At 32.0% G+C, this 16,941-nt stretch overlaps 1 protein-coding gene across 1 annotated transcript; it reads left to right on the forward strand.

The window, feature by feature from the left end:
• The first annotated feature begins 12,287 nt into the window (after positions 1-12,287).
• LOC132715555 (uncharacterized) lies at positions 12,288-15,997 on the forward strand. Its single transcript, XM_060698566.1, has 3 exons — positions 12,288-12,378; positions 13,134-13,322; positions 15,568-15,997. Exons 1-3 carry the CDS (start codon positions 12,324-12,326, stop codon positions 15,642-15,644), a joined length of 321 nt encoding a protein of 106 aa, XP_060554549.1. The 5' UTR covers positions 12,288-12,323; the 3' UTR covers positions 15,645-15,997.
• The last annotated feature ends 944 nt before the right edge of the window (positions 15,998-16,941 follow it).

Below are 16,941 nucleotides of genomic sequence, written 5' to 3' on the forward strand. Positions count from 1 at the left end.
TTTTAATTTATTATGATTGAAAGGAGTGTCCGCATGTATCACTTATCTGTAATGAATTAAAATATTAAGATATTTTGGTATTCTGAACAATGTTTATGGTGTTAAAATGGAAGCTTAGTCACTGTTAGTAACGCTTATTAACGCTTGTTAAATAAAAAAACATGTATATAACCAGCACTGTTCCAGTTTAACGCACCTAGTTACATAAATCTGGGACATACCCAGGCCTTTTTTGAGTAAACGCTGAGTTCAGGTCTTTAGCCGAAGGATCGCAAAAGTCTTATATTTGATATAATGTAGCTATGTGCTATATAACCAGGGATTTAAAGGATATCTAAGTTAATTGTACTACCATTGTTTTTATCTAAAGCTATGAGAATAACATCACGTACATGTATTGAATGTAAGAGAAAAGTCACGAAGTCTAACGTGTACACTGTCTGAAATAATTCAAAAGAATGATATTTACCATTTATAGAAACAAAACATAGCCTGGTGTCTCTATTGTAATCAATATGGATTTTATTTCCTTCTTTTCATAATTAGTTTGTTTATTGTTATTTTTCTTTCGTTTCACCAGAACTTAAAATGAAATATGATCAAGGAAAATATCGCTTTAAAATGACCTGTATGACTTCCATACAAACACAACCGCTTTAATGTTTTAGTGTCACGATAAGTTGTGGTATTAACAGCTAAAATTTAATATTGCGCAATCATTTAGGTCCCTGAAAAATGTTTTTTTGAATGCGTATTATTTCAATGTTAAAGAAAATAATTATTGTCTTTAAAAGTTTATCTTCTCAACTCTACTCTTTCAAATTTCAATCGAAATATTTAAGTAATTTCATTCTAACGCACATAAAAGAAGAACTCGCCAACTCATCATCTCAAGTCGGCAATTCTTATATGGCCTTGTACATGTAACACCGCACTTTGAGGTCAAACGCACTTTGGGGTCCGACCCCAAAGTGCAGTAAACTTCACACCGCACTTTGGGGTCAAACGCACTCTGGGGTCCGACATCTGAAATCTGAAGTGTTCATTGAGTTCTGCTTAATTACTAAGTATTGACTTATTTTCGGTCTGCTTCATTGACTATGTCATGTGGAGTTCAAGAAGACGGCCGATACTTATATACCAATCTAACCGTTTAAATTCTGATATTATAGCAGTAATATAAAAATGAATTTGGTGCTTAAGTGGTGAATGTTTTCTTAATTTTAACACTTGAAATACATCTAACTAAAGTACTTAAACTGTGATAAAAGATACTTCAAAAATATTCTGTTCTGTCAGCCAGTTTATTGATGACCTTTAGTGCAATATTGAACCCATTTTCTGTTTAAATTATTTGTTACAGGTTAGTTAGAAATACAATTTACCATAATAAAGTTACGTGACGGCTTAATCAAGCTATTTGCACAATTTTCGATATTCCTAAATACTTTGAATGCATGACATCGCTAACCGAAAACGTATACAGTACAATGTCGAAAAAAAAAGATAGTTTGTAAAACAATTTTTATCTTCTTCATGATCATGACCATGATCACTGGTAGTTAATGTTTTAGGTTTTCATTTCTTAAAAACACATTTTTGTCGTTTGTCAGGTGCCTATCATGTTATTTTATAGAAGTAACTGTTACTATTAAGCCAGTTTAAATTTTCTTATTTATATTTTAATATGTCCGCAACGACTGATTTTTTTAAATTGTGGACATTTTGGACGCTGGCCTGACTGAGATGATTAAAATTTAGTACAACACGAGATAGTTTATATTCTGAATCAATTAAAACTTACATTATTTTGGATACTTTCAGGTTTTGCAAAATGTATCTGTTTAATATACCACCAAAACCGCTGCCACTGTAAAATGAGACGAGATGACTTTCGTATTTTCCGAAAATTACTTAATACGTGTTTTTGAAAATAATTCCGGGAATTTCATTTAAATATACACTTATGATTTTGTTGACTATGATGAATTCTTATAATGTGGCATCCTTCTCGGAAGCCATCTTAAATAACTCATTTTTCCCAGTAGTGTCAGATTGATACAACATGAATTCTTTTCAATCTACAACATTCAACATAGAAAGAATTAATTCAGAAATGTTACGTCACTTTAATAAATTAGAAATAGGGTAAATCCATATTTTAATGGATCGTCACCAGATCCTTTTCGAATAAGGAACTGGAATTCAATTATATATTGAAATATGTGTGACATGCGATCACTACAAATATCGGCACACAACGCTAGTTCGTGAATGTGTTATCTAATGTATTATTACACAGAATACACATCAAACATACTTATATTTCTTTCTTTAAGGCCACTATCATATGAGGCAAATAATTTAATATAAAACATAATTATGATAAATTGCAACCCTAAGATAAAACATATTAAAAAATTATTTCGTCTGCTATTGTGAGCTAATCAGATATGTTATATATCCGATCCTTTAAGATCGTTCAGAACGACATTGTTTGTGTTTGTGTTAATTTTAGTTCTAACCATTTTGCATTTTAAGTAGGGTGGTTCCAATGATAAGGAATATGTTGCATAATTTTTAAATTTTCTTTTGACGTCTGATCTGTGATCTGCAGGCTTCATAAACCTCTGATCCCTATTCAAAATTACATTTTGTTTAATTCCCCTTATTGTTTTCTAGTTTAGGACACACGCTTTCTATGACTTGGATGTTTCTAAATTCAAAAGTTTAAACCTTTTCATGTTTCAATGTTGAACTCTGCTTTAAACGGTGGAAGTAGTTTGGACAGAAGTTTGCTCTTGAGATTATCGTCCATGAATATGCTCAATTAAACAAAAATCTGGAAACAAAGTGATCCCTCGGAAGCCTGCAACATTTGCAATTTTGTCATTTGGAACTTTCTTTAGGGATTTTAAGTTTTTAAATGGCATTAACTACAAAACATTATTCTTAAAGATCAATAAAATTTATTCTTATTGGTTAAATATTTATGACCCCAAAGTAAGGTCGTTTGTCTGATGTTAAAAAATGCATATGTACCTGTCTAACGCACTTTGGGGTCAAATTTTGACACCAAAGTGCACTTCGGAGTTAAACCCCAAAGTTTGGGTCGACCCCAAAGTGCGTTTGACCCCAAAGTGCGGTGTTACATGGCTTTACACTGTTCTCGTTGTATAGACCTGTTTACTACGCGACTCGTTCCTATGAAAAATCGACCGGAAGTAGATTTTCTCGCTCATGGCTAATCTGCGTGGGGCAAAAAGAGCAATGACCTACATAGAAATATAGTAGAAGTACATAAACAATCCCGAGTGAGTTTAATGTAAAAAGGAGAAAATTATGTAAAATTGCTTTTAACAAAAATAGAAAAAATGTCTTTATTGCTTTGTGGCGAAGAATGCCATAAAAATGCATGGAGAAGACTATTGTGGAAGAATTAACATTCACATATCTGACACTGAGATAATTTTGTAAAGAAATGTGGAAATATATCTATTATCAAATGAAATGTCAACTTAATTGTTGTTGAAATAGTTCATATAAAAATTAAAAAAAAAACATTACAGAAAATAATAATTATCAATCTGAATCGAATTTTAGTGTTCAGTTTACCTGATTTTATCCTTTATCCAATTGGACTGTGATGCAAAACAGAAAATTTTTAAGTCACATCAATATATTTTAAATTACTAAATATTACTTTAAAATCTGGATAAGTTAAAGCAGCACGCCTCCAGATTCATGATAATGTTCATGAAAATTTTGGAAATTTTTTGGAAATGTATTTAAATGAAAAATATTGTGAGGTTTACAAATAAGTAATTGACATATTGGAATCGGCACTTACAATCCAAGAAAATTACCAAAAAAACCGTTAACATATGCAAATATAGTCCTTACTGCGTTAGTAACGCAGTAGAAATATGGTAATAAAATACTGCAAAATCAGTAATAAACCGCACATAACATAAACAGTATAACTTGGATCTTGAAGGTTTTTACTTTTCTTAAAATATTTGTACATTTTTCACAATATTGATTTTCTTAAAATATTTTGGCTCATCTGGAGGCGTGCAGCTTTAAGATGGGTTCTTAGGAAGTGACGTAACACAATTTTATCCGGTTCCTCGTTACAAATGCTAATTTTTAGAACTGCACGTCACATAATTGGTCACTTCACAAAATCAATAAACATTGATCGGTATATGTAAAAGTTACTTGTTGTTTTAATTAAAATAACTGTTGAAAAAGTCGTCTAATGATACCTTAAACAGACGACATGTGCATGCATTGTTAATAATTACCCATCACAGTATTTGGTTTGAATCCCACTGTCAACAATGACATCATTTATATATGATATACATCGAATGACAGTTTCAGAACTAACAGACGACACACTAGGCTATTCTTATTAGTAGAATTGCGAGCGAAGATAACCGGTTATGTATCTCCCACTGTATAAATCGTTTGTATCATAGTTTGGGGACCTTTCTTTTGAAAATGTGTCGAAGTTAAATCGTATAAATATACATGCACAGTGCGTTAACTGGAGTGCAGGTATTAGTTACCCGCACTCCAGAGCATGCCCATTGATAGGCTCATTATTTGCTGGGGTTTACTTATTGTGACAACAGTAAAAGGGATGCTCGTTCATTGGTTCCTTTTTTTAGGACAACAAGGAACGTGTTTTTATGCTTGCTATGTTTTCATTGGTGTAATAAATAGTAAAATCAGACATAAAATCACCCCACAATAATGGTTTAAAAATGGCTAAATTTGTATTGTTTAAACATTAGAGATTATGATTTTACTCGAAGGTAAAGGTTTTTTTTCCCACTTAATATAGCTTTACTTGGTTATTTACGTACTTCATATAGAGACTGTCAATGGGTGTTGTTAATATTCAGCAAGCATAAAAAATGAAAGGTTGAAGTACTAAGAATCGCTGTCTGAAAAAATGTATGCATATTAAGCTATCATTGGATGCCCTTGGTTCTGTGTGGCTTGATAGTATGGGAATGAAACAGAGCAGTCTGGGGATATTGATATTTTCTGTCATAATCCTTTGACAGTAATGCTTAGAGTCTCTTATAAGAATTATTGTCATGAAAGCTCTATGTTATAGAATTCCATTGCACCCAATGGCTAGACTATAATTGTCTTCTTATCTATAGCTGGATTATAGAACACTGAAATAACTGCAAGAAGTATTTGAATAAGTGCTCTTATTACTTATAGCCAGGTAAAGGTATTTCAGTGCACTAAATATCCCCGGTAGTTATGTGATAGAATTCTGATACACTCCTTAGTAACAACACCCTCAATAGCTACCTGTATAGATTAAATTTGACACCCAATAAAAATTGTATTTGCTAGACAGCTGACATTTATAGTCATGCTCTAGTATAAAATATTTTTAGCTTAGGCCGATGCCGACAGACAAAGACGGAGACGACTTTTGAAAATGATTCTTTTTAAAGAAAACAAAATATATAAGGCCAAACAAAATTTTATGATTGTATTTATTTCTTTTACAAAAAAAATCTTTCAGAAGTATTTTTTGAAAAAACTAGTTTGAGTCATCCGAAGATGTCTTGTCACCAAGCTGGTGAAGCAATCTTTGGACTTGCTCTGAATAAAATCGTTGTATAGCAACTGATTCCCCCGAGTAATGTCAGTAAGTGACCTCTTTCTACGAGAACAGTCTTCCAAAATTAAAAAATTAAAAAAAGTATCATCAAATGAATAAAAAATCAGTTGAAGTGGAAAAGAATATTAAGTCAAGCTGTAGACGAGGAAAAGAAGAAGAACTTGCACAGTGCACGCGACACTAGAAAGTATAATCTGCTACTCTATGACATTTCAGAGAATCACGAAGAAAATATTTATAGCGTCATAAAAGAATTCTTAAAATGAAAAGAAAATATGTCGCCAGACTTTGTAGATCATATGTTGTTTGCAAATGCTCATCGCCTCCCAGCCAATGGTAGAGGGCCGAAACCAATAATAGTAAGGTTTGTGAGAATGTTTGAAAGAGATGCAGTCCTTGGGCAAGTGTTAATCAATGTCATACTCCAGTTTTTAAAAAGCAATCCGATAAAAGAGAAAAAGAACTTATTGAAAACCTAAACAAACTACAGAAAAACGAACAAAATGATAATGAAGAAATTCAAACTAAAACAACGGAGCTGAGAAAGATAAGAGAGAGAAAACTAAAGGGTTTAAAATAAGGTTGAGAAAGGAGAAAAACCAACACAATATTTTGTTCTCTCGAGAAACGAAATCATATTAGCAAATGTATGCCAAGTTTAGTAAAATATAATGGGGGAAACAACTAAAACCGAAGAAGAAATTATAAAAGGAGTTAGGAATTTTTACAAAGATCTTTATTCTGCAAGAAATGTCACAGATATTAACCTTCATGAACATTTGAACAGTAATGGCATTCCCAAACTTTCTGTTAATCAAACATACTTGATAGTAGTAAGATTTCGAAAATAGAAGCATTTCTCGCCCTTTCAAATTTGCAAAATTCTAAAAGCCCCGGTTCTGATGGATTTACAGCTGAATTTCATATTTTGTTTAAAGATATAGGGGACGTTTACATTCGATTTATTAATTAGTTATGATAATAATGAACTATCTGTAACACAAAAAGGGCGTTATTATTTGTACCCCTAAAGGGGAAAAGGATAAAAGATTAATTACAAATTGGCGTCCAATATTCTTATTAAATATCTCTTACAAAATTGCGTCTGCTTGTATTGCATATATACTTAAGAAAGTTCTTCCTCTTTTAATAAACGAGAATAAAAGTGGTTTTATTTCTGGTCGCTTCATAGAAGAAGATACAAGGGGCTTATATGATCTTTTACATTATACAGAAAAAATGAAAACTGAATACTGAATTTAAAACTGAAGTAAATATTTCATGGGAAAAACATCATTGAACATTCTTTTCGGGATATATATATATATATATATATATATATATATATATATATATATATATATATATATATATATATATAATATATATATATATATGAGCCGCGTGTTAAAAACCTACATAAAGGGTTTCGACAGGCATGGATCCAAACCAGCCTGCGCATCCCCGCAGCCTGATCAGGATCCATGCTGTTCGCTTACAAATCCTATAACAAGAAAAGAAACTGATAGCGAACATCATGGATCTTGATCAGACTGCTCGGATGCGCAGGCTGGTCTGGATCCATGCTGGTCGCAAACGCACTATGTTGGTTTTGTTATGACGCGGCTCATATATAATCTTTCAAAATTGGGTCCTGAATTTAAAAAAATCAATTACATAGAATCGATAACCCGTTTTGGAAAGATGTTTTCTTATCATGGACTCCATTTTATCCGAAAGTTCAAATAACTAATTGGGAAGAATATCTTAAGCAACCTATCTGGTTCAATGCAACAGAGGCTCATCGATTTTTTATATATAATAATTTGTTTCACAAAAGGTATAACATTTGTTGCTGATTAGATAGATAATGATGGTCAATTTCATAGTTTACAATCTATACAAAATATTCTACAAATAAACATAAATTTCCTGCAATACAAGGGACTGTAAATTTTTAAGTTAAACTCGAAATATGTACTGAACAATTGAATACTTTGAAACCAATCCTTCCCAAACAAATTCAAGTAGTCACACAAAACATGAAAGGCTGTCATCCTATTTATGAAATGTTAGTAAACAATAAAAAAACACCCAACATCTCAAGATAAAGGGAAACATGAACTATTATTACCCAAAACTTTTGAATTGAAAAAAGGTTATACAACTGTTCACAAAATTACGTCAGATACTAACTTAAGATACCTCTAGTACAAATTAATTAATAGAATCCTATCAACAAATACTTTTTAAACGAAGATTGTAATCTAATATGACAATACGTGTTCTTTTTGTAGGGAAAAAAACCGAAACATCCTTACATCTTTTTTATTTTTATAAATGTCTGTATGTAACTCAATTTTAGCAGACTTTAAAAAAAATCATTAAAGCTTAATGTACGAATGTTACAGGTTATCAACTCTCAAAAGAAGAAGTTCTTTTTAGTATAACTGATCAAAAGAAAACGGATGAAACATTAAATTTTATTTTTCTTGTTGCAAAAAGATATATTTACACGTGTCGGTATAATAACCAAAACTTCAATATACAAACTTTTCATAATACGTTAGTTTTTCAATATAATGTAGTAAAGTTTATCCAATATTCTTCCTATAACTGGGATAGCTTTAATAATAGTTTAAACATAGTTTATTTTGAACAAATTTACAATTTATATACAGACAATAATGTACACAATACAAACATGACATGTTGAAAAAGGATAGGCTTCTCCTTATTTACAGTGCATAAAGTACGGTATGAAAGTATATGTGACTTGCTTGAAATATATCTGATTTTACATTGTTTTTAAGAAGTCAAAGTCAAAATTGTATCTTACATTTAGTAAACAATTTAATAATAGATGGTCTTCTTATCAAACTCTTGCAAATATTACAGGTCCTAATTGAATAATTATCTGAATATACTCTTAACTCACATTAAAACACAAGAGAATTTAATGTTTATAACAATCTTAAAGATAATAATAATAAACTATAATAACATCAAGAGCCTCAGAGGTGTCATATACATGTAGAGTGTTTTTCCTTATAGTCTTCTTTCATTATAATGTAATACATATATTTTTGGTGACACATCAACAAAAATAGCTTCGGGCCACCAGCTCATCATATAAATACATATTGTACATTTCCAATAGAAATTATATTTACTCTTTTTAAGCTCTTTTTAGAATCGTGTGGTAGAAATTGTTATAATCTAAAACAATTACAGGTATGTTGTTTTTACATCACCATACAAAATTATTTAGATATTATGATTGATGGAGCTGTCGCATACATGTTTGACTCATCGTGAAGTCGGGGGTACTCCTGACTCCCGACCTTCATTAGGGGTCGAGGGTTGGGAGTGCATCTGGCACGGCCTGTGGCGCGCGTTGCCACAGGAAGACCGTTTTTGAGCTTTTAGGTCCCAGGTCGTGCTCTGGTTGAGTTCAGGTCCACGATAGAGTAGGCGGAGACAGTTCTGGCTGATTTTACCATTATTTGTTTAATTTTTCTTTATGTAATATGTAATTGTGTATTTTGAAAAATTACCTTAAACCAGGAAGAAAAACTAAGCAATTTAGTCTTCTAATAAAGGGAAGCAAATTTGTAAACATATGTTAGGTACATTATAAAAGTTATTTTTCTTTATGAGAACATTGAAATATGGTCTTTGTTTAGCTACACTAATAATACATATAAAGAATCTCTGATAATAGAAACATGTAGATAAACTATTCCGTTAGGAGACATGGAATTGTGGTTTATTTTATTTAAGATACTCCTTGTCCATTGTGTTAATAACTTTACTACTATGTTATTAATTATGCGAACTATACATAACATAATACTTTCATATTATACATTTTTAGCCATATTCTAAACCATAATCCACAGCAATCCCTTATCTATTTTTCATATACACTTTTCGTTTAGGTTTTTCTAACTGTGAGCACTGAGGTGACAAGGATGAGAAATTAACAATATATAAATGAATGTAAAAACTATCACACAAAATCATCTGTATATTAATATCATATAATATAATTATTTAACCATCGTATAATAATGTTTTCCTAACGAATATTTATAAAATCGCATTTCAAAATTAAACTATAGATGTATTGTGAAAATTTTGATATACCATATTACATGTTTCCTTTTTATAGTGTTTTACTGATTTTCTTATACATGTATATATTTGTATGACTATGCATAATTGTATTATTGTATGTATGTCTTTCCAATAAATGGGGTTCCACATTTGTGAACCCGAAGCTGAAAAAAAAACCCAACCCCCTCAAAAAAAAAAACAACAATATTATTTCCAACTTCCATTTTGATTTTGATATATATCATCGACAGACATTTAGACATTTGTGCTACATAGCCCACACATAGAGGAGTCCGTGGCCGAGTGGTTAAGGTCGTTGACTTCAAACCACTTGTCCCTCACCGCTGTGGGTTTGAATCCCGACAGGGACTTTGGATTCTTTCATGTGAGGAAGCTATCCAGCTAGCTTACGGAACGTCGGTTGTTCTACTCAGGTGCCCGTTCGTGCCTGAAACAATGCACGGGAGGGGGGCACCTGAGGTCTTCCTCCACCAGTAAAGTTAGAACGTTGCGATATGACCTATACTGTGTCGTTGTGACGTTAAACCCAAAGCAAACAAACATAGCCCACATGAATTCCGTGCTGGAATTTTTGCTATAATATATCACTGATAAATTGTACAATATAACGGTAAAAAAAGATGATAATAATTTATGAAGCACGGTTACACATATTTCACACTTCAATTATATCAAATGAAAATAAATGTAAAAATATAATGAAGTGAATTTATTCTCATAATTTAGGTAACAATGGACAATGAATCAATCAGATCAATAAGTTACTTTATAACGGCGGTGGTTAAGTCTCCCCCAGACATCACCAATTACTTTCGACCCATTTGCATGATTTTAGAACTCACCCGACCACCGCCTAACCCGATACTTAATATGAGGCATAGACTCTTTGGAATCGTTTAAGACACTTATGGCGGCAGAAATGTGTTTTCTTTATTCTCTTCCCATTGAAAAGTTCTTCCAAGTGATCGGGAAACTCTTGAGACATCTTTAGATTTGTTAGATACTTCATCATACAGGCCTCATAAACTTTCTGCAAGAAACAGAGTTCTTCTTGGGCCTATGTGGTTTTGAACATACCCGGCGTTAATGATGCTGTCGTCATGGTTCAACATATCAATGTCAAGTGTGACAATTGAAGTAAGGTTGGCAACTGGATCGTGTGTGGTTCGCTATGAGAGAAACTTGGAAAAGAATTCCAATAGCCGTAGGAGCAATTGATGGAATTTCTCATGAAATCAATAGGCCTATGAATGAACCACAGGAACAGTTTTAATCGGACATCGGCGGTACCATTCCATTCTTTCATAAATAAAATTTTAATGACATGGTACTATAATATATATACTGGTCATCAAAACGATGCCCAGCAGTATCATATGTTACCTCAGATCGGTTGAACACGCTATAGCTGAAATTAAACGTTACAGTTCAATTTCAAGTGTATGGAGACACAAATGGAATGTTCTTCAAAAAATTGTATATATTTGTACTTACATTACTAGTCGTAAAAAGATTATAGGACTTGTAATTATTTAATAGAATAATACATATTTTGAGATAATCCCTCCAAATATCTGTTTGTTGTTCGTCTCCGGCTATCGTTATCCGTAAAAGCTAATCATCTCTAATAGGGCAAATCTGTTACTTTAACATAATATTTGCTTTACTTTTGTAGCCATTGCTATACATATCATAGCCTTTGCTTTAAAAACATTCATAGCAAGATTACTTTCATAGCCTTTGTTCTACTTTTTATAGCCTTCTCTTTTAATCACTTTCAAAGCATTTGCGTTACCTTTTACCCATTGCTTTACTTTTATAGCCATTGCTTTACTTTTGTAACCATTGCTTTACTTTATATTACAGATGTGATGTCAATGTTGTTTGACCTGAAGGAATTAGTAGACATGATGTCATTAGGGATCTTGTTAGCTTAACCCTTGTGGCTGTGTCGGTACTTTTGTTACGATACAGGGTGCACAATATAGGAGAAATAGATGAATCAAAGGGAAGTTATACTCAAGTGAAAGGATGTTTCTTAGCTCCACGTTTCGAAGACCTTGCCATCAGTGTTGATTTTGGTGTCGGCATTGGTTAAGTTTTTTGTTTAGATCCTTTTTTCTTATAAACTATATAAGCTGTCCATTTAAGGATAAGTCTTAATTGTTTTCATTATATTTAGTGTTAATATTTTTAGTGATTTGTCAAGCCATCATTATAGAATCAGGCCAGCCTGATCATCTGTGCACCTGAATACCAGACTATAATTTGTGGACTGAAAAACTTAAATTTTTCATCTTGATTTACCTAAAACAGATAATTAACAGTACTAAAAATGAAAATTGGACAAGTCTATTTAGAAAATTCAGAAGGGTTAAGAAAGATTTTCTTCTTGATTATTACAAGTAATCTCAATAAAGTGATAAGGTTCTTTTGATGTATGTAAACTAACTTTTTGTTTTGTGTATTTCAGGTACCATGGTTACCATTTCTACCGGGTATTAGTATATTTGTTAATATATTTCTCATGCAACGTCTTCCAGAAGCGACATGGATCCGGCTTGCAGTATGGATGGCAATAGGTTAGTATATATGTTCCAGTAATCCCCCGTTTGTATTTATCTATCCATGTCTACATATATATAGCCTGATCAACTGCCTTTAATAGCATTGTTCTATTTATCAGTTACTTAAAGTTGTTTTTCTCCTATATATTGCACAACTTGGTAAATCAGTCTTGCAAAACTGCTCAGAAATAGCGCAATTTTCTCCCTTTGATTACAAGATCCTTTTCTAATGGACATAAGAAAGATTGAACAAAGGCAAGGTAATATATCAAACTGTATGAGAAATTTTTTGATACATTAATTTGTACTGAATACTACATTTGTGCAAATATATAACTTTGAAGAGTACTTTATTCTTTAGTTTTTAGATTTTACTTATATGGAGCATACATTTATGTGTATATAATCTTCTTCTCCTCTAACAAAAGGTTTTTAATCCTTAAGACTAGAATGTTTTTCATGTTATTTTCATAATATCTTATAGATATATGTTATCAGATACACTCATATATGTTGCTTCAGGCTACATTTTCAGATGTACGTAATCAGATTTATGTAATCAGTTTTTTTCTCATATGTATTGCTTAAGGCTAGATTTACAAATTATGTTATAAGATTTTCACATATATATTGCTTACAGTTAGATTTTCAGATGATATGTTATCAGATTGTTTTATATATTTTGCTCACGGTTAGAGTCTCAGAAGTATGTTATCAGATTTTCTCATATATTTTGCTCACAATTAAATTTTTAGATGTATATCTTTCAGGCTTTCTCATATATTTCTCGTATGGCTGTTGGAACAGTCTTGAACCGATTTCCATGACAACCTTTCCCTCTCTTCCCTACAACTTCACCCTCATACTGAGATTGATGAACTATTTGATGATATTGAGACAGAAATTAATGTTTATGTTGATCATACCTCTGATGAAGACGACAGATAATCTTCCGCTTGGTATGTAAAACATGGTATTGTTGTGACAGTCCTTTGACTGATAGTGTTAAGAAGTTCATCACTAGGTCCTCTGTGGTTAGAATATGGTGAGCTATTGTACTCATGCACCCCTATGTTGGTGTCGATGCTGGCGTCACAATATGGTTAAGTTTTTACATGCAGGTTGGTATTTCCAAAAGCACTAAAATGAATGAGTTCAAACTTCACACGCTTGATTAATTATCTAACATGATGGGCACAGGTTCTATAACTCTGATGTACTTTTTTACACAATTATGCAACCTTTTCTTACTTTAAACATTGAGAACATGGAGAATATTAATTTGAATACATGGGCAGCTGTATTATGTGGTCTGGTTATGTTTGGCCTTTAAAGCTACGTGATAGCTCTAAATGAGTGAACCGATTTCTAAAATAACAAATCATCACCTTAGTGCAATAACTGGTTAATCCTATTAAGGACTTATCATGTAACTGCACTAAGGTGACGAAATGTGTAGGATTAACTTAACATTGCTCTGTACAATACAGAGATATATTTATAATATGCTTTCAAAATTTGTAATAACAGATTTGTATTTCCTTCACAGTCACAAATCATGCCTTGCATAGATCCTTGAGCAAATAGTGTAACCTGGTAACATAACAGCTTAAGTATACATTGCTTTGTTGCATTACAAAATGTCTTGTAGCGGACTAAATTCATTATCTTGCTTTCTAACTATATGGTTGTTATTGTGAAAGCCACCAATCTGAATGTTTACATTGCTGTCTTTGTTATCATTGTTATATTGAGAGTGACCAAACAAGAATTATGAATCACTTTGTTACTAAGGATCTTTGTCTAGGAAACAACTTATTTTATTCTTTTCTGATTAAGGATACATTGAGTTAATTTGAAAGTGATTCATATTGCTCATCCAGAAAAGCTGACAAATGGTGGGGTGGTGGCCAAGAGGTTAACACATCAGACTAGTAAACTAAGGATTGCTTACTGCATTGTTTGTAACCTGATCTATCTGGGACACTTTGTTGTTTCCTTGGGCAAGAAACTTTACATTCATTGTTTAAGTACTGGTTGGTTCCAGGAATAGATTCGAGAGTGTTTCAATACGCTTATAGCTTACATTACAAACTAAACTAAATTCACATAAACTATAAACTAAAGCTGGATAGATTAAACAACTGTTGAGATGTGATCAAAAAGGTGTTAAAATCAGCATTAAAACAAAACAATCTAAAGAGAAACCTGAATTAAAGACCACCTCTGAAGAAAGACAACCCTGTAAATGCAGGCCACATTTGGCCAACCCTTCATTGATTAAATAGATAAGAGTAACCTCCAAATTAAAATCACTTGTCTATGAAGGTCATGTTCAGTGTCTTCATTGAATGACTTTTGTTCACAGGTTTAACTGTAAAATAACTAAACATATGCGTAGATAATAACACATGAAATTTTCCTGTAATAAGTGGAGCAGCATAGTGGTTTAGGTTGTTGCTTCTCAACATAAGGATTCTGATTTGAGCTCCATGTAAGTGACTACTATGTTTCCTCGTATGACCCAGTACTAATTACCATGGTAACCAGGAAACAGATTCAAGAAAGGTTCAAATTTATTTCAAGTCTTCTACACAATCCAGCAGCTTAGTTTTTTAATGTTTAAACTCAACTTTACTCATCTTTTGTATTGTTGTTTAACAAAAAATTATGGAATTACCCATAATCAAGTTTTTCCATGTTAACATCAGGGCCTTACATTATAAGTTTGGTGAAAAACTGTTGTTTTGTGGGTTTTCTAATTGTTTTTTTTGGGGCACATCATGCCTCAGAAATCTATATGAATTGAATTCTTCGGAAAAATCAAACATGTGTTGAATAATGTGTTTCTAATAGATTTAAAGCATGTTAGATATTTAACAGCTGAAGAAATGATCTCTGAATGTACAGTTATGAGTCGTACACATAGCAAAATGTAAACAAAGTAGTATTTTAACTTCCATACAAAATACTAAATCACTATAGTTATACCGATTGCCAACATAAGAAAAGGAAACAAACTTAAGGTAGTTCATCTCTATGGCAAATGAGTATTTCTTTGAAACTGTGACATTTAGATACAAACATTTGTGAAATAAACAAATTAGCATTTTTGAGGCATAATGGGCCTTTATGAGACACCACAATATCTGTTGCTTTTTACCCACAAAGGAACAAAGAATATTTAACCATTATCTTTTACAGGGTTAGCAATTTACTTTTTGTATGCAATCAGGGACTTAGAAAATCGGTCACTGACACATTCCCCGATTACGAGGTGAAATATGAAAAGAAAGGAAGCGCAGGCCAAAAGATGAAACAAGATGCTGAAAAAGTAACGCTGATAAATGAAAATACGAATTTGCTATTAGGTCGTAGAGAAAGTAATGCTGATGGCTGGACAAACACACTTTGAGGACAAAGGGACAGTAATGTTGTTTAATGAGCACACAAAACTTTGCTTTGAAATCAATTCATTTACATTATACCTGAAATTAAATCTATAGATAAAATCTATGAAATTTCTAAATGCTATTTTACAAAACTTTATGATTTGTTTTAAATATTTTGCTGCTATCATCACTATGTCACGCATACAGTAAAGTAACATGATAGAAATAAAATGTTATTGTGATGTTATACTTATTGTGTGTAATTGAAATACTTGGATGACTTTTCTATTGGGGACCAATTTTAGCAGGACTTGCTAAAAAAATCAAGGTATCGCTACAGTTGTGTCATCCTGCTACCGTTGCTGTCATGACATTGACCTTGAAGGTCAAATAAATGAATTTTGCTTGATTTTTGCTATGATTGGTAATAACTTTGTTATTTATGTATGGATTGTCTGCGTACTATGACACAAAAGTACTGAAGACAAGGCCTTTATGTAGCCCAAAATACACAAAACCGGTTTATTGAAAAATTCAAATTTGACATAAACCTTTATTTGACGTTGACCGGCAAGATCAAATTGGTTTAAATTGTCATCACTCTGTTTCTTATTTACATATATGATTCATACTTGGAAAAAGAGCACATATTACAAAACAGACATGATGATTAATTCAAATGTGACCTTGACCTTTAATTGACCTTGATTGTCAAGATCAGATATGAAATTTGAATTTTTTTGTTAAATGAAATTTGTTTTGTAGCGGTACTCTAAACGATAATATTTTTCCTCTGAAGTTCTTGACTTCAGAAGTATGAAAAAAAAGACAACAGTGGCCCCGCCTGGCAGTGACTCTTGTTGCATGTATGTATGGTAACTATGCAAATTAGAATTGTTTGACTTCTTTTAGAATCATGTATATACATTTCTTATTTAATTTTGTTTTGTACCAGAGAGTTATTGAAAATGTTTACATGAGTGCAGTTTTTCACCCTGTCAAAATATTTTTCAATAGTTTCTTTATTTGATCAAGTTTCTAGCATTTCAATCTTAGATGATATCATTAGAAAAATGTTATACTGCCAAATTGTGTGTTTGCAAAATACTTCAGTTGAACTTTTTTTCTGGTTACATGTTGTTCAAATATGACTCCTTTGGGCCAAAATTATGTGTTGTTTGTTGTG

The sequence above is a fragment of the Ruditapes philippinarum genome, unplaced genomic scaffold (assembly GCF_026571515.1).
Source record: "Ruditapes philippinarum isolate M1 unplaced genomic scaffold, ASM2657151v2 ctg1898_1_1_1_1, whole genome shotgun sequence".
Taxonomy (NCBI): domain Eukaryota; kingdom Metazoa; phylum Mollusca; class Bivalvia; order Venerida; family Veneridae; genus Ruditapes; species Ruditapes philippinarum.